We start from the raw sequence: 22,048 nt of genomic DNA, 5'->3' as shown, positions 1-22,048 counted from the left end.
AATGTTTACCGAAAAGAAAAAAAAAAGATGAGAGAAACTAAACATGGACATATTATCCACATGTGAATCAAAGAAATATAGAGATCATGCCTTAGAGAATAGACAAATGCATCATATCATTCATGTAAAGAAAGGGAGTCTTAGACTACAAGGGATGGGGATTGTATGTAAAAGGAAACATGAAAAGACTAACAATAAAGGTGTGTGATCGCCATCTAAAGAGATGGGATCACACATCATCAAAAGATGCAAAACGAATGCGAGAAAGAAAACAAAAAACTTGGTTGAAAGTATGTGAAAAAAGGACTCTACCTAGTTAAAAGGACTTGCACTTGAGTAAGAGTAGAGGCTTCCCTTTTGTGACTCAAGGGGTTGATGTGTGGAGAGAATATCGCCAATAGTTCAAGCTTCTTTGTTTTTTTTAGCCCGAATGTTATCTGGGACCCGGGCAGGCCCCTGCAATAGTTCAGGCTTCTTTGTCGTTCTTTTGGGTAGTAGTTTGTCATTCGTACTCGAAGGTCACTCGATATGACTTAAAGAGTTGTCCAAGGATTCAAACCTCACAAGATCCTCCTCAATGTGAGAGGGGTGTATTTATAGATGTAGAGGGTGTGTGCACTCCCAAATTCATGCTTGGATGGTGGGGTTTGATTCGGATCGTTGGTGAAGCATCGAAATAGGTGTCTTTGCATCGTCGATGGGTGTTTGGTCAAAGTAATGGTCAATGGGGTGTGGGCAAGTGGTTTGTTGCCAAAGGATGGGTTACTTGAGGCTTAAGCAAGCCAAAATTGAGCTTAGGCGTGAAAAGAAGTGAAATCAGAGCTAAACATGACAAGTTTGCGATTCTCCGATTTGCACAGAGTCGACATTGAACTAGGATCGAGTCCACATCGAGGAGGGGATAGGTCGACATCGAGTTGTTGTCGATGAATAGCTGCCGACATCAATGGAGGTATTTTTGGGTGTCGGCATGAATAGTCTGGATGTCGATGGAGGATAGACAATATATGCACTAAGGCTGGCATAAAATGATTAAGTAGCTACTTTCTTTAGCATACAACATTATGTCTTCCACTTTGATAGCAAATTGGATTTGCAAAAGGAGAAAAGATTTCATCTCACCAAAATAGAATATTGGTCCATGACCAATACGAAAAGCAATCAGGAGACCCAATTGGGACTCTAAAAATATAAAAGAGAGGAGGGGAGAAGTAGCCCACGGTTTTGGATGCCTCTCTCCATCCTCCTACGATTTCTCTTCTCGCTCCCTCTCTCTTGGTGTGGTTTGAGCAAGAAGGATTCTTGGGTTTTGGAACCCAAGTGTCTTGGTGATTTAGCTTCTTCTCCACTTTGCAAGAATTGATAGCGAGATTCAAAGTGTTGAACTAGATCAATTTCTAACATTGCACAAATCGAGAAGACCTATTATCTATAAGAGGAGACACTTGCGACTCTAAGGTAACCATGATTTTTCCTTATGAAATTGTTTCTACCTCTCTTGGATCTGAACGAAAAGTGCATTACCAATCTGATTCCCTTGTGCCATTTGGTTAAATCCAACACAATATTCCTAAAAGATAAGAATGATGCTTTTGATGAATTTGTGTCTATATTGTTTCGTGGAGGGTCATATATGCAAATTAAAGAGTTCAATTATGCATGACATTTATTGGGAAAATAAAATAGGTTGATTATTTATTTAATTATAGTAAATAAAATTATCAACCATAATTAAAGAAATATCAAAATCCCTTTTAGATTCTACCTCTTCCCACTTTAAAAGCAAGATAGATTGCAAATCAAGTAACTTCACCAACAAGTATCCCAATCAGTTTAGGAAACTGAGAGTTGGGATTTCATACAACCTTAAGGCAGCACCAGAGGGGAGGGTGACACCAGTCATAAACGAATTTTGGGCTCCTCCTCTCTAGACGGATTTCTCTCTCTCTGTGAGTCTGAATGGTGGTGTTGATTTGAGACTGTGAGTCTGAATGGTGGTGTTGATTTGAGACTGTGAATCTCAAGTTGTTTGGTCATAGTTTCTGTTGTTTGTTTACTTCGAATAGAGGATTTAAATGTTGATCTTCTTCAATTCCTATCGTTGCACAAACGAGGAAGAACTATTATCTGGAGGAGGAATTTCAATTCCACTTCTAAGGTAACCTATTGTTTCTAGTTTCCTTTCATTATGGGCTGATCTTAAATTTGAATGCAAATGTTGATCTTCTTCAAAATCCTATTGTTGCTCAAACGAAGAACTATTATCTGGAGGAGGAATCTCAATTGCGGTTCTAAGGTAACCTATTGTTTCCCATTTCGTTATGGACTGATCTCAAATTTGAATGCATATGTTCTATACCCGATCCGAATACAAGGCACTATCGGGTCACCAATTCCAACACATACCAAACCAGGCCCAAGTTTGGTACTTTTGAATAATTTTCATATACCTGTTGATCCTCTCCACCTAATAGCTTAAGCTTTGGGTTGGGCTTATTTAACATCTGATTAAGTGTGTTTGTGGGTGTGAGTGTGGATGTGTGTTTTCTTGTCTAATAATTTTTCAAATAAAGTATCTATATTGCGAAAAGGGAGTAATTAACTCCCACTAATATGACACCTAGAACAAATAGATTACCTGATTCTAACAATTAGAACAATGGATTATGTGATTGTAACCATTCCAAACTTGCCTCCAATTTAAACCAACTTGCTAGGGAGTGAGCCTCCTAGCAATAGTTTCACTTAATAATACATGATCTGAAACCTCAAGACCATATTCCTGCATATATTCAGCAACATAGGCAAAATGATCTATGGATGATTATTGATAAAGCAAATCTACTGTCTTCTTGCACTCTGTTCTTAGTTCTCCTGCTTGAGGAATCCCATGCCATAAGGAGAAGGCTTCCATTTCAGTGCTTCCGACTCCATTGAACTTTTTACCTGCCAAGACAAAAATACCATCATGATTCCTGATTATCCCTATGCCACAACTGATGTCTTACTTGTTGGTCAGCTGATAGGTTCTGTCCGTTGTTATGACAATCCTGCTGTGGTAGAAGGCAATCAATATGGTTCTGTTTTATCAGTTGGCTACCTTAAATATATATGGAAAAGGGGTGGTACTCTGGTTGGTCGGTGGAGCAGACAAGTCAATGGTTGGGGGTGGATGGAGGGTATTTGAGCACCACGTCCAAAGGGGAGAGTATTTGGCCATCGATTGCTCCAGGCCACCATGTTTGGTTGGCGGGGCAGAAAAACTTTCTCCTAAATATACATCTCTTACCAACCCAAATATGTTCAGGTCCACACACATTTTGTAAATCTGGTTTATTACATTTGCTGGGTGTGGTTTATTGTTTCTGAAGATTAAATCGCTCCATGTTTTCTAAATTAACTAACTTAAGATTTCGATCATCCTGTTTTAGATGTGATTTCAAACATTCAAGGGAATTCAACATTAAGTACTGCATGGAGTCAAAGACAATTCTTTGCATATTGCGTTTGTTTTCTTGTCCTTCCAATCCCCACCCCTTGATTAAGAAGGATAAAAATGCAAAACAATCAAATAAATTCCGTATATTTATGCAATCTAATTCATAAACCTCTTGAAGAATAGCTGTGGTGTCTTGATAACATGACTCTGTCTGGGGAAGACTCTGCATCTTCACAGCATCTTCAAGCTGTCAACAATGAAAACAAATTTTTTTAGGCTGTTTGAATGTCAACTTCTATATCATTATAACGAACACTTCTATGTGTAATCAGTTGTCTACTTCTAACATTTCTCATATGCCTTCTGTGTTATATATATATATATATGTCAGAATGTGATTATCTAATTGGACATTATGATTGATCTGTCCAACTGGTTACGAAATGGAATCTGCACACTTGTTCTTGGAAGTTTTCTACTACCAAATATGGATAAAACTATGGAAATTGTTTCATATTTCTATGAAGATGATCATGCTCATTATATTTGCAGTCCTTTACATTTTCCAACATTCCCGTTATCTAATAGAATTGTCACAAATGCTACAAGTCTCTATGACCATCTAAGTGTAATTTGGGGGTGTTGGTCAACAAGAAACACAATCGTTACTGGTAAAGATCTAGTTCACTCAATCGTTTGCAGTGCAAGCACATAAACAAATGCATTTATTACCTTCTCCACACTATCAAACAATCTATTAGCTAGATTGGTGAGGAGTTTCTTCTCATTGGTTGGCGCTGCAGAGATAACAGTGTCGAAGTCATAGTACATAAATGTGGACTTGAGTCGGAGGTACTTCCTCATATAATTCCAAGCATCTTGCCCAATCAAATCCCCTAAACCCATGAGATCAAAGGCATACTTCCTTAACCTGTAAGCACTTCCTTTGGGCCCAACATTTGCTATGTAAAGTCCCTTCTTGAGAAAAGAACGGGTCCCAGTTTCCTCGTTTGCAATCCCTGCCAACAAAGTTTGTTATGCACATCAACACAAAGGGAAAGGAGTTTGGGAGTTGATCGGACGGACTGGTTCTGCTTTAATACCTCAAAATTGCTGCTTGAACTTACTATATCTGATGATGACTGGGGACCGAGACTACCCCGCCATCAAAATTTAGCTTCTAAAGAGTGGCAGGGGACTCCCCTTTTCCTTCCTTTTAAGGACAAACACAACTATTGGATATGTACTAAAGTTCTTGATCCAAAGAAGGTGAACTTATGTTTACAAGAAATCTTGATTCTTGACTAGTATAGTTTGGGAACATTAAGTTAGTCATTTCCAAAAGTATTTTAGCTAAGTTGCAAAGCTTAACCAAGTGCTGCTTTCCTCTTGGACGGATTTATCAGAAGCTTCAATAAATAATTCAAATCTAAAAATTAAAAATTGGGCATAATCGTGGACATTGGGCATGGTTTGATTTGAGACGAATGCGCATACTTTCAATTGTTCTTTGTGATATATATAGGGTTGGGGAGGAACCCGATTTGCTCCTGCATTGATAAAGGAGAAGCAGAAACAGGTCTGGAATATCCGTCTAACATAAAAAGAGGTAATCACTGGGATGTAGTAATGGGAAGGAAGGCAGAAGAGAGGATTAAAGTAGTAGCATTAGCAATTGGAGTTTTGAGGACAAAGCCTGATTTAGTAAAATCAGTGAACGTCTTAAAGAGAACAAAAGATTTAACAAGAAAAAGAAAGGAAGTAGCTCACTGTTGTATACTGGTGGTATGGGTATGGGTCCATCGAGCCACAACCCATTATCCTCGGCAAGAGTGAGGCGAGCGCCGGAGGACAATGAAAGAGCAACAGCAGCGGCTCCTAATGCAACCCTTCTCGAAAAAATTAGTGGGTGTCGTTCATCTTCCTTGGCTCCGGCTTCGATGCCAGCAAATCCAATAACCGTGGTTCTTCTGGGGGTGTTTCTGGGGTGAAAGATGTTAATTAGTCTAATGGACGAGGTCTCGAAGACTCCATTCAGACCTGCTAGGCGAGCCATTACACCTACAAATAACTGATTCTGTAGGATATTGAGTGCTCAGTGCTGCGCCTACTACTTAGTACTCGGTCTACTCACCACAGAAACATATTATCCAGGACTGAGGGCGTTTTCGTCTCCTTGAAATTTCAACTTTGTTTTTTTTCTGGAGACAGGAGGGGTATCCGACTTGAAATTTCAACTTTTTAGCTGCCGTTAGTTAGAACATAAAGAGGAAAAACAAACAGGCCAGAACCGAGAGGCCCCGACCCGCTCCGCCAGGCCCGGACCATAGGGGAAGAGCCCCACATGTAACCTAGATCCCATCCATTTAAACAGCTCATATCATAGGGGCTGGCCCGGTCCTAGATAATGTTCGGGTAAAAAACAGTAAACAGCTCATATCAAAAGTTAAAAAATGCGTTTTAAGATCTGCTCTCTTTGGTATCATTTTTATCTTTTGTTTTTTTTGTTTAAATTAAAAATGGTTTTGTATGTACTTGGTATTATTTATGGATCCTATTTCTATTTAAATAAATAAGAATAATTGAAAAACTATATTTCTATTTGAAAACACTATTGCTTGTTCTTGGGCCAGCCAGGTTTCAAGATCATCTCTCCTTTGTCCGTGGCAAAAATTTAAAGGGTAATTTATACATACCACCCCTGAGGTTTAACGAAAGTATAATTTTAACCCCTTTGTTTTGGATAATTCTGCGTACCCCTTTGAGGTTTACAAACGTTAACAAATACACCCATTTCGTCAATTCCTGACTAACAATGTTAAAAATATGATGTAAACTGACAAAATTGTTCTTACAAGAAGAAAAAATAAAAAACAAACCTGCAACTCATCTTCCCCAAAATCGATTGGGAAAAATCAGTTGCATGTATGGGAACACCATGGAAACCAAGATAGTGACACGGCGAGCGAAGGATTTGGAGCGATTTGGAGCAAAGTCTACCTAAGGCCTAAGCACCACTTCAAGCTGATCAGTCTCAGCTTCTTGCACCCAACCGCAATACCCAAATCAAAAATCAATTTACACCTAACCAGCCATAACTTCTCCAAATTCCTTGCCTCCGCTATAGCCGCCGTAGCAGAATCCATGAGCTCAGTAGACAGATCAAGCTCGACCAAAGACAAGATTGCCCACTTTGTACCCATCTCTGATGACCCGATGCTTGTAGACGATAGGGGCCGTCCTCCTGCTGCCATTTTCGAACCTCCTCCTTGATCAACAATTGGGTTGTGGGATCATCAGAATCGTCCAACACTTGCATAAGCAGATTCGACCTCGGCCAATCTAAGTTGTAGACGGCACCATGTAGAATAGAACCAATCGAAAATACCATGGACCCCCAACCACGCAGTTGCAAGTTTGGAGCCCCAAAATGCCAACCCTTGAACTAAGCTGCAATCTCAAAACCCAACAATAATAGGGATAACCACAAGAAAGCCTTGATAAAAGCATAGAGTCGACTCTTCACTCTAGGAGTCTCATTCTCGATCTCGCTCCCAATGTCTGAATCTGTCCTTCCTGAATCCAACCGACGCCTTACAACGGCAGCGATTCCTAATTGCAGAAGCAGTTCAGGTGAGACAACTAGCAACCCTGTGAGCTCTGAGGAGAGGAACCAAAGCGAGCTGTTCGGCGTTCTTCCCTCTAACCTTGTCACTCCCGCCTCCGCCAAGGAGGAATTCTTCTTCTAAAGGACCCTCTAAGTCAACCATCGACCAATTAGGGTTCTCCATCTTCACGATCACTGGCATTCCACGGTGGTTCTTTTTCTCCAAGAAACCAAACAACGGTGCCATTTTTTGTTTTTTCTTTCTACCCTTTCCCCTCTGTGATACCAGAGACCCAGCTCACTCACAATGTCGACCTCTCAAAGAGCACCTTGTTCCAGGGACTGATTAGCTCCGGAAGATGTCAGAACCCACATGACAATCTACCTTCAAAAGAGAGAAGCAAACAAAAGACAAGACATGCAGAGCGCAGAGAGTGAGGGAGTGAGGGAGAGAGAGAGGGTATGCAACAACAGATGCGTGGGTAGGGGAAAGAGAGATGTTGAAGCAAGCGTCTCCAGTTGATGGAGGCATTCAGATGTTAAAACTTTATAAAGGGTCCCAGTCCCAGAAGACTCGGTGGATAAGTCCAAAATTCTTTCATTCAGTTCCAGCTTGTACAGCAGAGAAAGAGTGAGAGAACGATAAAAGAAGTACACAAGAGAGAGAGAAAAGAACAGTTCAACACAAGATTTTCCAACCCCATACCTGCAACTCATCTTCCCCATCCCCAATCAATTTTGGGAAAGATGAGTTGCAGGTTTGTTTTTTATTTTTTTTCCTGGAAATTTCATCCGTTCAAAACATATTTTTAATGTTGTTAATCCTGAACTGATGGAATGGGTGTATTTGTTATCATTTGTAAACTTCAGGGGGTTACGCAAAATTATCCAAAATTGGGGGGTAAAAATATATTTTTGTTAAACCTCAGATGTAGTATGTGTAAATTACCCAAAATTAAAAGGTGGATATAACCTTGAAGTTTGGAGCAAACAAACTTTTGGAAACTCTCATGAGGAGATTTGCCACATCCAAGCTGAATTAGAGACCATTCAATCTAGCCTTGTCCCCAGTAGAGCGTCCCACCAAGAAGAGGAGACAGACCTTAGTCTATGCTTAGATTCTTTACTCCATCAAGAGGAACTCTATTGCGCTCAAAGGTCTAGAGTTAAGTGGTTAAACCGTAGGGACCGTACTACTACTTTCTTTCAAACAAAAACCTGTCGCCAATGTTAGTGTAACCATATGCATAGGTTTAAGGATAACACCAGAGAATTAGTGGATATCCTTTGACCAGGCCTTTCAAAATACAAGATCTCATATCTTGAGAATTTCTATGCTTCCACTGACCTGCCAGATAATATCGCTCATACCTTGTTGAGTTTACGCCCAAAATTTTTGAAACCCAAAATATCATTTTGTGTCGACCCTGCATGGTTGAGAAGATAAAGGCTGCCACCTTCCAAATAGGTACATATAAAGCCCCTGATCTTGATGGTATGTCGGCTAAACTGGGAGATTGTTGGAAATGATGTAATTGTTGACGCCCAACGTTTTTTTAACAATGGGTACATGCTCCATGATTTCAACAAAACTGCAATCATTTTGACCTTGAAACAAAAGCATCCAGAAACCATGAGCCATTTTCGACCTATTAGCCTTTGATATGTGTTTTATAAAATAATTGCGAAGTGCCTAGTTAATAGGATGAAACCTTTACTAAACTTTATTCTTTGTCGTTATCAGAGTGCTTTCATCCCCACTAGGTCAATCTCGGACAACATTTATGTGACCCATGAAATTTTACAAACAATGAAATTAAAAGGGGGGGGGGGAAATGATGTTTGCAATTAAGCTTGACCTTAGTAGAACCTATGATAAGATCGAGTGGGGTTTTCTTAAAAGTGTCCTTGCTAGATTTGGTTTTTCTCACAATTGGGTTAAATGGATTATGCAATGTATTACCACTATTGAATTCCACCTAAAAGTTAATGGTTCCATTGTTGGGAGATTTAGCCCTAAAAGGGGTCTCCGACAGGGTTGCCCCCTCGGCTCTTACACCCTTTTTTATTTTGTGTCAAGAACTTCTTACACATCAATTCAACCAGGCTAAATCTCTAAATACTCTCCTTGGTAAATGTGCAAACAGATCTGGATCAAATATTTCTCACCTATTCTTTGCTGATGACTGTTTAATTTTTTTCCAAGGCAGATGTCGTTAGTTGTAAAGCCATTATAGACATCCTAAGGGAATATTGTCTATTTTTAGGGCAAGTGGTAAATTTTAGCAAGTCATGCATTCTTTTTAGCCCTAATACTTTGGGGCCAATAAAAATTGAAATATCTTCCATGTCGGGCTTTAGTGTGGTTAGTGATCTTGGAAAATACCCAAGTATCCCAACAATCTTAGGTAGATCTAAGAAGTTGGCTTTCTACAACATTATTGAGATAGTTCAAGCAAAGCTATCTAGACATAAGGAAAACCTACTTTTCACCATTGGAAAAGAGGTTCTAGTAGGTTCTCATAAAATCCATCCTCTCCTCCATCCCAATTTATACAATGTCAATGTTTCAAATACCAACCCATATTTGCAACTAGCTAGACAGACTCCTTTGGTGGTTTTGGTGGAAAGATAGTTCAGATACAGCTGTTTTTTGAACCAAATGGGACAAGTTTTGTCTAACTAAGGGCGTCGATAGTCTAGGTTTTAGGAACTTCTCATGTTTTAACCAAGCTCTTTAGGCATGCTAATGTTGGTGTATGCTCCACCAAGGCAATGCCCTTTGGGTTAGGGTCCTTAAAGCACATTACTTCCATAATACCTCCCTCCTTGAGGCGTCGTTGCATTCTAATTCTTTTTTGGGCTTGGCAAAGCCTTCTTAAAGGCCAGACCCTCTTCTCTTAATAAAATTACGTCATAAAGTAAGCATCGGTCATCATATCGACATCTATAACGTTGCTCGAGTACCTAGTCTCCCGTAAGGCCGAATTTTAAGCCACCCTATTGATTCTTGTCCATGCCATGTGGCTAACCTTATTCACCGTGAGTCCAATAAGTTGAACACTCCTCTCATTTACTCCTATTTTTCTCCTACTGAGTTAAACAATATCCTCTCCATTCCACTTTGTTTTAGGAATGTTGAATTTAGATGGTAGTGGGCTTCCACTTCTAATGGCAATTTTTGTGTTAAATTTTCTTACTATAGCACCTTTGAGACCAAATCTAGACCTACCCTAGGTAGTTCATGTTGGATTTATGTGTCCATCAAACCCGGTTTGGTCTGGTTATTTTGTATTGAACAGTTTATACATTTTGATTTAATACAATCATATATATGCAATATAAACTTTTTAAGCATTATGTGTCACGCCCCTATTCCAGACAAGGAATATAATATCATATAAAGGGTGACTAGGACGACGCGTGTCATCCTACTAAACCGCCCGGATCACTGACACAGTGTCCCAACGCATATCATATCCAATATTAACACAATGTAACATTAGAATGCGGAAAAGAGGAATATTACATTCCAAGGATCGTAGTATTGCGGAGCGTATAAATCGAATAGTTACAAGATGTTCAAAGCTAGATGATAAATACAAGAATTAGTTACATTTCCAATGATCATCTAATAACTATCAAAAATGGTATTACGATAAGTATTTCACCATAGGCCTTAGCCTCAAAAGTAATCAAAAGGGGATCGAGTCCCGAATATCCTCACGGCCCGTAGGCACAATCATCGCAAGGACACCGTCGCCATGTTCTCAAACACGGCCTCCGGTTCCTCCTCACCGATCTCATCGTATCCCGAGGGCTGAACTCCAAGTCCCGCGAGATATCCGTCACCGCACCATAATCTAAAAAAATGTGCGCACGAGGGGTTAGCTCCACTGAGCCGGTGAGGGGATGGGAATGCACAAACACGCAATTCACATAGTCCAATGATGCATGCACATGTTAAGTCCATTTTTCCACCTAACAAACAACTAAGTCAATGGCATATGCTACCGTGACAACTCGGGAGACACGTGGGTCACTTAACTTATCGCCACAATGAAACCTCAATTGTCACGTGGGACCTACGCCCGATCGAAGCCTCCAAGACCACTCGGTGGCGGACCCACGATAACCAATACTACCATGATCGGCCTCTCCCACCTCCACGAATCCGTGTCTGATTACCCAACACCTAAACCCCCGTTGGTAAGGGTCGTAGCATAAGGGTGTGAAATCCTAGCCACAAATATACTACATGCAAGTCCTATCGTCCCGAGAGGTAATCCGGGCGCATCAACTTTTCATCCGGTTTAGTGCCCGTTACAAAGACGGCACGGCGCATACAGTTCAACATGACATTCAACATAATTTCTTCATAAATGTTTATAGAGTTCGGGGTTAGACCGTACCCACCGCACCGAGACCCATCAAGATACAACATTACCAATCAACATTATAACAAATAGATATAAAATTATGCAATATGCGCACACAGCTTATTAATTATAATGAGTACATAATATATAGTGCAATAGTAATAACAAGCCCAAACAACCAAACCCACTCACTCGTATACGCAAGCACCACGATTATCGGTGTCGCCCGATCAAGCAATAAGCCACAAAAGTGAATATTTTAACCTATACAAGGAGTGGAATAAGGTTAAACGAGCGAAGGAACGGATCCCAAAAGGTCTCCCATAAACACTTAAGTATAAGGTTTCGAGACGAAGTGGTTGCAGGAGTGGTTTCATGCCCAAATTCCGCAACCACATGTAAATCCTAGGAAACCGGGACGCTTTTACTCAAGGTCGGATGCGATGTGGTTTCAAAAACTGAATCCAAGTGTGAATCCGAGCTTCACAGGGCTCAGGACAATTTTTGTCAAGGTCGGATGCAGATGTGGTTTGAAAAACTGAATCCGAGTGTAAATCCGACCTTCAGAATCCTTCTGGGAAGGTAGTTTCGGGGGGTTTCTTGCGGTGCGAAATCACATGTAACCTCACACCTTCGGTCCAAAATCCAAGGATTCCCCTCCAAGGACCCCATTTCAAGTGGTTTTAAAGCACAAGGACCTCTAGAAAACTCTATCCTAAGCTCCTTAGGGTCCAACCTTAAATCTCCCAATTGGCAATGAGAACCCTCACATTAGAGCTCATAATGGAGTGAACTAACTCCACCATAGCTTGGCTTTAAAGCTCCATCTACTCCCTAGGTTCCAAGAGAGATCTAGGTCAATCTCTCCCATTACCCAACCCCTTTTTGAAATCCAAAATAGAAGAAGGAAGAAGCTTACCTACCCCCAAGATGAGAGCTCCACGATTTCGGCCCAAGAGATGGGGTCTCCACCTTCCTCCAAGCCTCTCTCTCCTTCCTCTTTCTCTTCCTCTCCTCTTTCTCTCCTCTTTCTCTCCTCCACGATTTAGGGTAGAAGAGGATGTTGAAGAAGAAGTGATGTTCTCTCTCTCCCTCATGGACTCATTTATAACAAATGGGTCTATGGGTACCCTTAGTCAAATGGGTCATGAGGCCTAATGGGTCAACCCATTAGTCCTATGTGGGTAAGTGGATGGAATAACCCATCATTGGGTCAATAGGTTATATGGGCCGCCCACAACCTCAATTAGGGAAAAGCCCATTCTTAGATGGGTTCATATGAGATGGGTTTAAGTCCCCAATGTACTTCCTAAAGGTACGCGGCCTCGAACTTAAATTATTCCCTTCTCTCATGAAATAGCTCGAGCGGTTCAAGCCCGGACCCGCACTTCGAGGTTACCAAGGGAAGAATAATTAATAAGACTTGAGGCTAGAACTTACTTTTCCCCGTCATGGTTTATTACCCATGACCCGAACACCTCGCCACGGGCAATGCAAGCTCATCACCGAACGAAATATCCAAATGAGGTGACGGTCCAGGATGCTCTCTCTGAACTCCTCGCTTCCGGGCTGGTACTTGGAGGGTAGTCGACGAAGTCGCCGTCCACGAACTTTCCCCACGGCGGTTGAGAAATCTTTCCTCCACAGGCAAACCCGTGCTTGTGGTCAACGATTTTGTAGCTAGGTTTGACCATCATGGAGAACAGTCACCAAAGATACATGGCAATGTATCTACACGTCACGAGAAGAAATGATATTTAATTATATCCCGGTACGGGTATAACATCCCCCACCTTATAAGAAATTTCGTCCTCGAAATTTGACGTACCTTGTAGATAGGCAAGAAAAGGGTATTTTGCCCGCATTTCTACCTCGCCTCCCAAGAAGCTTCCTCTTCGGATGGTTGCACCATTTTATCTTCACATAATGAATGGGCCAGTTGCGAAGATGAACAACCTTGCTGTCCAAAATCTTTTCAGCACTCTTTATAGGACATGTCGCCGCAAGTTCGTGGTTCATGCGTCAATACATGGCTTGGATCATGGACATACTTCCTCAACATGGATACGTGGAAGACGTCATGCACACCTTCTAAAGATGGAGGGAGTGCTAACCGATATGCCACCGGTCCAATCCGTGCAAGGATCTCAAAAGGTCCTATAAATCTCGGACTCGCTTGCCCTTCTTCCAAACGCATCACCCCTTTGGAGGGTGATACCTTAAGGAACACTTTATCACCGATAGTGAACTCAAGGTCCTTCCGCTCTCAAGTCGCATAACCCTTCGCTGGGTCGAGCCGCCTTGATCCGCTCACGAATCAAGTCCACCTTCTCGCATGTTGCCCGAATCAACTCGGGTCCAAGAATACGCCGTTCACCTACTTCGTCCCAATATAACGGTGTCCGACACTTCTTCCCATATCGAGCCTCAAACGGTGCCATGCCTATAGTAGCCTGCAATCGTTATTGTAAGCAAACTCAATAAGTGAGAGATGCTCGTCCCAGCTGCCTTGCATATCAATGGCACAAGCTCGGAGCATATCTTCCAATGTCCAATAGTCCTCTCCGATCGTCCGTCGGTTTGAGGGTGGAAGGCTGTACTAAAACTCAACAAAGGTACCCATTGCCTTCGAAAACCCCCCGAACTTAGATGTAACCGGGATCCCGATCGGAGATGATGCGACAGAACTCCGTGTAGACGAACTACATTATCAATGTACAAGCGAGCCAGCTTGTCCATCGAATAGGTAATCTTCATGGGGATGAAGTGAGCCGTCTTTGTCAATCTGTCAACGACAACCCATATGGTATCGACACCTCTAGGCGTGGGGCAACCCGTGACAAAATCCATGGTAACATGCTCCCACTTCCACTCGAACAGTGAATGACCGTAAGAGGCCATGAGGTCGCCTGTCTGTCGCCTTCACCGCCGACAAGTAAGACATTTTGCCACATACTCAGCCACATCCTCTTCATTCCACTCCACCAGAATATTCCTTCGATCTCTATACATCTTCGTACTACCTGGATGAATAGAATAGGGAGAGTCATGGGCCTCGCCTAACACTTCCTTCCTCAACCGAGGGTTACTAGGAACACATAGCCGTTGTCCGAACATGAGAACACCACTGTTAAAGTAAAATCCAGCTTCCCGCGTGTCCCCCCTTGATAGCCTCAATAACCTTTTGAATCTCCTCATCGAAGCCTGGGCTGATTGAATTCGCCCTACCAAAGGTGGGATTGTATTGATAAAGGCGATAGAGATAAGGTAACACCATCAACCAAGAATTCCGTGTCCATCCTTCTAGCTTCCTCAATGAGTTTCTCCGGCCGCTAATGATGCCGGTGACAAGGACCGAGATTTCGGCTCAGCGCATCCGCTACTACATTTGCCTTGCCTGGGTGGTAATGGATAGTACAATCATAATCTTTCAACAACTCCAACCACCGTCGCTGCCTCATATTGAGCTCCTTTTGTGTAAAGAAGTATTTGAGGCTCTTGTGATCACCGTATATTTCGCTCTTCTCACCATATAAATAATGTCTCCATCTTCGTAGCGAAAACCACAATGCAAGCTCCAAATCATGGGTCGGGTAGTTCTTCTCATAGTCCTTCAATTGCCGAGAAGCATAGGCCACTACCTTCCCATCTTGCATTAGAACACAACCCAAGCCCATTTTAGATGCATCATCAGAGACTACCATCCCTCCAAGCATCATTAGGAATGGTAAGTACGAGCGAAACCAGCCTCGCTTGAGCTCTTGGAAGCTCTTTTCACGCCTATCGCACCACTCGAACTTCACTCCCTTTCGGTCATCGTGTCATAGGAGCGGAGAGCCTTGAGAAGTTCTCAATAAATCTCTGTAATAGCCAGCTAGTCCCAGAAAACTACGAATGTCCGCCACATTCTTGGGTATCGCCTACCAACCATCGACTTCACCTTGCCAGGGTCAACCTCTATACCCTTACCGTAAACAAGGTGTCCTGAATGCCACTGTTGTAGCCAAAACTCACACTTACCAATTTGGCGTACAATCGCTTCTCCCTTAGGCGTTGCAATACTAGGCGAAGATGGTCTCGCGTGCTCCTCCTCGCTCTTGGAATAGACCAAGATGTCATCAATGAAGACAATGACATACTTGTCTAGAACATCGTGGAACACCGGTTCATCAACTCCATAAAGGCGGCCGGGCATTGGTCAGCCCAAGGACATGACCAAGAACTCATAATGACCATAGCGAGATCTCAATGCCGCTTTGCGATATCACTATTTCGATCTTCAACGATGGTACCCGACCGGAGATCAATTTTCGAGAACACCTTCGCACCGTAGTTGATCGAATAGGTCATCGATCCTAGGCAAAGGATACCGGTTCTTGATTGTCAATTTGTTGAGCTCACGGTAGTCAATGCACGACGCATACTACCGCCCTTCTTTTTCACAAACAACACAGTGCTCCCCAAGGAGATACACTGGGTCTAATGAAACCCTTCTTCAACAGGTCCTTCAACTGCTTCTTGTAGCTCCTTTAGCTCGTTGGGGCCATCCTGTAAGGTGCCTTGGATACTCGGGCTGCACCAGGAATCGATCTATCATGAACTCGTCTCGCGATCCGTGGCAACCGCTTAGATCCTCGTGAAAGACATCTGGAAAGTCTTTCACCACGTACAACTCTTCCAAAGGCCTGCCTTTGGCTTCAGTGTCTATCACGGATGCTAGATAACACCGACATCCCTCGCCAACAACTGTACTTGGAGGGCAAGAGATGATAACTTTCTTGGGTCTCTCCCGCTTAGTACCCATAAACACAAACTCTTCACCTTCACGGTTTGAATAGAACCTTCCTCTCTCAACAGATTAGACTCGGCTTTGTGAGTTGATAGCCAATCCATTCCCAAAATCACATCAAAGTCTTTCATATCCAGCGATTAAGCTTGCTTCGAGTCCGTGACCACCCACACATACCGGCAAGGATCACAAACCGAGTTAAGTTCAACCTTGCTACCCGTTGGTGTATCGACTATCGCTTGGGCCATTAGCTTTGGTTCAATGGACATCTTCTTAGCAAAGCTAGGGGACACAAAAGAGTGTGATGCCCCGAATCAAATAAAGCATAAGCAGTGAGAGCAAACAAGAACAACACCGACAAGCAACGACAACCAATCATAGAAACAAAAGCTATTATATGCACATCTTAAGAGTAGAGTGCATTACCTCGTAATAACACTGGATCGGCCGGGCCTCTTCATTTGTCACGAATACACCCGACCTTGAGATCTATGGGCCGGAGCAGAAGAAGAGAACGCACAACCGCTTTGGCTTGGGGTGCCTTCACGTAGCTGCACTGGAGGACCTATCATCCGCGGATGAGGACAGCTCGAACCATATGCCCGACTCCTTGCAATTGTAACATATGAGAGTCCGGGAACCATAGTGAGGAGTTGATGTAGGCCTAGGTGCTTGCACCGCATCCGACCTCCGGATCGGGCCGGAAAAGTAGTAGTGTAAGATCCTCTCTTTTGGAATTTTGTGGATCCCCTAGGTTCATGAGAGGTCATGGGCCTTTACCACCTGAATGGCCCTGTAATTCTCTCTCTGCTGGTCCTCAATCACCTTAGCGGCTTGGACCGTCTCAAGATAAGTAGGGTACTTGTGTAGCACCACGTATACTAATGCTAGGTCTAAGCCCCTTCTCAAACTTTCTAGCCTTCACATTCTCGGCCTTCATGTGTACCGGGGGAAGTAAACGCTCCTCAAAAGCTTACGGGTACTCAAGGACCGATTTGGATCCTTGAAAGAAGCTCATAAACTCGACTCCTTCCTATCACGGAAGTTTTGAGGGAAGAAATTTTTGAAGAAGACTTCCTTGAATTGAGCCCAAGTTGCCTCTCGGGTGAGTTGCCCAAAAATGGTCTTTAGAGGAGAGCCACCACGCATCGTAATCACCCGAGCTGGTAGGTAGCACACCGGATCTTGTCCGTGTCATTGCATCGTATCACTTCAAAGATTCTCTCAAGATCCCTTATAAATGTTGCCGAAAAAGGAATCATGGGCCATCTTGTAGAAGGTTGGAGGACGATGTTTCGAAATCTCTCCGATAACCTAGCAAAGATCCACCCAAGCCGAGTCACCGCTTGACCGAAGGAGCCACGTATGGAAGGTAGAATAGGTGCGGCACCTCTTGTGTCAAAGGAATTCCAGCAAAGTGGCTTGAGCCGAGGAACACTAGGTACAGCAGAACCCACAAAGGTGGGTGGGGAGGATTGACTTGCACAGAGGAGGCACCGGCTGCCTTTCCCTAACAAAGGCTTGGAACATAGCCGTCATGTTTTGCATAAATTGGCGTTGCTCTTGTTGCGCCTCCCTATGCTCTCGCTCCATGGATTGCAACCTATTGCTCAACAACGCGGCGACATCCGCATTATTACTAATTGGCGGTGCTACCGGTAGAACCGTATTCAAGCCTCACCGGCCTCTTCCCTAGCAGAGAACGGTTGGCATTTGACCGTGTATTAACCATGGTTCACACCTGGTTACTACCAACACCACGCTTATAGGCACAATTGCAATATTAAGCAAACCAATCAAAAATCGATTTGCAAAGGTAAACATAGGTTACACGAGGGGTAAGGGAAGCAATAATGAGGGTAATAAACATTAGAAACAAGTTGGTTAAGCAAAACAGGTCAAAAACCCTTTCTGCCGGGTCGGATTTACATGCGGTTTCACTAGGCCGCATCCGAGTGTAAATCCGACCTTCACAGACCAAAGGCTGGTCTCGGAATCCGCTGGATTCACATGGATTCAAAATCTTGCATCCGAGTGTAAAACCGCATGGCCCAAAACAGAATTTCTCACTCGAACTCTCTTTCAAAACCCAAATTTCTTTTTCCAAACACCCCTACGCTCCGGAGAACCCAAAACCGCACTCGCTCCTTGCTCCCTCTCCCTTCTAGGTGGATTTTTGGCACTCAATCCACGCACAACAGATCCGATCGAGTTCAGGTATGCCCTCTTCCCTCTCTATCGATCTATCTCTTCTCCCTTCGACTTCTATTATGGAGAAACCCCAAAACCCATTTCGGGTTTTCTAGGTTTGAGTTTTTTTTTGTTTTCTCCTAGCTATTTAGATGGATTTTTGTCCATCCTACCTTCGTTTCCCTTCATATGCAACCTAGTTGGGGCATTTCCCCCAATCTTGCACCATCACCAAGGGTTTGGGTTGGATTTTGGAGAAATCCCAAAACCCTAACCGAAAAATTTTCTATTTTCTTATTGCCCAAATTAAATTCGATTTTTTTGCTAGGTAGGCTTGGTGTATGTACATTTGGGGTGTCCCTATGCTTTAAAATCCTTGTACTATATCAGAATTTTCCTTTCTTATGATGTTCCAAGCATGATTTACCACAAGTTAGCTCCATATATATTGCTTGAACTAAGTATTGGGTAAAAACTTCATGTTCTAGGTATACTATGGCCATGTATGTATATTGTGTACTATATCATTCAACTTCCAACCAAATTCTGAAAATTTCCTCTTTGGGTTTCATAGTATAATTTTTTTTCAATTCAGTCCAACTTTGTTTGAACTAATTGCTTGTATAATGCTCTCTAAGCATAAATGTGGCCATGTACTTTTATCCTCTATGATTGCATCTACATGTTGGCCATGCATTCCCCTTTTCCCTAACTCCTTAGACCATTCACAACAAACTTTTCCTAGTACATTCCCTGTAATTTGGTTAATCTGTTGTAGAAATCAAGGTCTAGGTTCTAACTCCTTGTCTCGTTTCATTGTATATCTGCTTAGGCCTTAATATTCACGCATTGATTTAACATGTTTCTATATTCTTGGCCTTCTTTGGTTGCAGGTTAGGGAATCTAAATGGCTCCTAGAACAAGGCGTGCACGGGGCCGAACAAGCTGCCCACCGCTTTGGATGCACTATGGTTCCAAGACCTAGAGAAACAGAGATGTACCAAGACCACTTTCGCTTTAAGAATATCTTGGAGGGGAGAGATGTGGTATCGGAAGACCTCAAGGCCTACAAGGTAGGGCCGAGGTTTGAAGCACCGGGGTGGTCCAACCTCCTCAACCTTCCGAGCCATTCTATCCCAAGCTCGCTCGTCACTTCTACGCCAACCCGCACACCGAGAACCTAGGCACGCGAGATTACCGGATCCTCTCTTATGTCAAGGAGTCACCATATCCTTCACAGAGGCAGCTGGCGGCATCCTCAATGTAGCTATCCTGGGAGAGAAGACCTCATCACAAGCACCATGGAAGAATCCCTACTCCTTTCTCGGAGAGAGGCATACAGGAGTTATACAGGAGCTTACACGTGGGGCATTCGAGAAGAAAGTGCCTCGAGACTTCTTTTGCCAATTCTCCCGTGATATCGAGCCGGATTGTGCAAGACAACATCGTGCCTATAGCAGTCACCGCACCATGCCTTCCATCTTCGTAGGCTATGTGGCCTATCACCTCTACAAAGGCATTCCCATCCGCCCCTACATTATCATGCGGACTATGGATCATGCGGGCGAAATCCCGGAGGAACTTAGATTTACCCTATGGGAGGTTGCTCACCACTATTTTTCAGCATTTTGGAGTTGACTTGAGTGAGGAGGATCAAGACTTAACCAAGATCCACCTCTAGATCGTAACGCAGAGGGCGAGGATGCGAATTGCGATGGATGCATATAGTGATGGGGAGCCATTGGTCCCAGCAGAGGGTCACGGCCCGAGCCTCGTGCACAGAGCCTCCTCCCCTCGGCCGTGCATGCGGCCTCTTCATCCGAATCGCTCCTAGTGGGTCCGACATCGACAGATTCTTGCAACTCGGGGCCGATGAGCACCAAGATGGCTCAGGGGTTTGAAGGAGTGAACACTAGGCTCGATGCATCGAGACGCATGGAGAGCCTCGAGCAAGATGGAGGACTTGCACTCCTACCTCCATGATGAGGGCACAGAGGACGAGCCCAAGAGTGATGATGAGATGGAGCAAGAGACCTCCGTCCATTCCCACCATGCTCTCAATGGACCCCTAGCTTTTGTCTTACCATGCAAAGAAATTTATTTTTTTCTTTTTCTTGGTTGTAAGAATTTGAAGTCTACAGCTGAATTTTGTTGTAATCACTGCTTGGCTTATGGAAATGTATTAACAACTGAAATTAAGGAATATATCTATAATTATATACACATGTCTTTCATTTCACGTTGTCTATTATTTGCTATTGTCTTCGGCTTTCTCCCTAGCATTCACACACATTCCAATTATGCATTGTTGGAAGCTTTTAACTTAGCAACCTATTGTGGAGAGTAAATCACAATCCGCTAGATCGTGGTGGTGCAGAGCATCTCGCTCGATACCACGTCACGCCCTATTCCGCATAAGGAATATAATATCATATAAAGGGTGACTAGGACGACGCGTGTCATCCTACTAAACCGCCCGGATCACCGACACGTTCCCAACGCACGCCATATCCAATATTAACACAATGTAACATTAGAATGCGTAAAAGAGGAATATTACATTCCAAGGATCAGTAGTATTGCGGAAGCGTATAAATCGAATAGTTACAAGATGTTCAAAGCTAGATGATAAATACAGAATTAGTTACATTTCCAATGATCATCTAATAACTATCAAAAATGGTATTACAAGAAGTATTTCACCATAGGCCTTAGCCTCAAAAGTAATCAAAAGGGATCGAGTCCCGAATATCCTCACGGCCGTAGGCACAATCATCGCAAGGACACCCGTCGCCATGTTCTCAAACACGGCCTCCGGTTCCTCCTCACCGATCTCATCGTATCCCGAGGGCTGAACTCCAAGTCCCGCGAGATATCCGTCACCCGCACTATAATCTAAAAAAATGTGCGCACGAGGGGTTAGCTCCACTGAGCCGTGGGGATGGGAATGCACAAACACGCAATTCACATAGTCCAATGATGCATGCACATGTTAAGTCCATTTTTCCACCTAACAAACAACTAAGTCAATGGCATATGCTATCGTGACAACTCGGGAGACACTGTGGTCACTTAACTTATCGCCACAATGAAACCTCAATTGTCACGTGGGACCTACGCCGATCGAAGCCTCCAAGACCACTCGGTGGCACCCGATAACCAATACTACCATGATCGGCCTCTCCCACCTCCACGTAATCCGGTACTGATTACCCAACACCTAAACCCTGTTGGTAAGGGTCGAGCATAAGGGTGTGAAATCCTAGCCACAAATATACTACATGCAAGTCCTATCGTCCCGAGAGGTAATCCGGCGCATCAACTTTTCATCCGGTTTAGTGCCCTACACAAGACGGCACGGCGCATACAGCTTCAACATGACATTCAACATAATTTCTTCATAAATGTTTATAGAGTTCGGTCGCACCGCACCCACCGCACCGAGACCCATCAAGATACAACATTACCAATCAACATTATAACAAATAGATATAAAATTATGCAATATGCGCACACATGCTTATTAATTATAATGAGTACATAATATATAGTGCAATAGTAATAACAAGCCCAAACAACCAAACCCACTCACTCGTATACGCCAAGCACCACGATTATCGCTTGTCGCCTCGATCAAGCAATAA

General features: G+C 43.2%; 1 protein-coding gene across 1 annotated transcript; it reads right to left on the bottom strand.

Moving 5' to 3' along the window:
* Nucleotides 1–2,615: 2,615 nt before the first annotated feature.
* Nucleotides 2,616–5,495, bottom strand: LOC122655503 (photosynthetic NDH subunit of lumenal location 3, chloroplastic-like). The gene is made up of 4 exons (XM_043849690.1): nucleotides 5,210–5,495; nucleotides 4,172–4,458; nucleotides 3,609–3,686; nucleotides 2,616–2,946 (listed from the first exon to the last, which is right to left on the bottom strand). The coding sequence occupies exons 1-4, from the start codon at nucleotides 5,493–5,495 to the stop codon at nucleotides 2,866–2,868; spliced, it is 732 nt and encodes a 243-aa protein (XP_043705625.1). The 3' UTR covers nucleotides 2,616–2,865.
* Nucleotides 5,496–22,048: the final 16,553 nt, after the last annotated feature.

This window comes from Telopea speciosissima, chromosome 3 (genome assembly GCF_018873765.1).
Source record: "Telopea speciosissima isolate NSW1024214 ecotype Mountain lineage chromosome 3, Tspe_v1, whole genome shotgun sequence".
In the NCBI taxonomy this organism is placed as follows: Eukaryota; Viridiplantae; Streptophyta; class Magnoliopsida; order Proteales; family Proteaceae; genus Telopea; species Telopea speciosissima.
Note: the sequence above shows the minus strand (reverse complement) of the source record. Positions and strands in the feature narration are given on the sequence as shown.

Excerpts from the sequence above, each read along its gene's own strand:
- LOC122655503 (XM_043849690.1), bottom strand. The coding sequence starts at position 5,495 with ATGGCTCGCCTAGCAGGTCTGAATGGAGTCTTCGAGACCTCGTCCATT. Across the intron at positions 4,459-5,209 it reads CATACCACCAGTATACAACA|GGATTGCAAACGAGGAAACT; the intron begins GTGAGCTACTTC and ends CTTTGTTGGCAG. Across the intron at positions 3,687-4,171 it reads TGTTTGATAGTGTGGAGAAG|CTTGAAGATGCTGTGAAGAT; the intron begins GTAATAAATGCA and ends CATTGTTGACAG.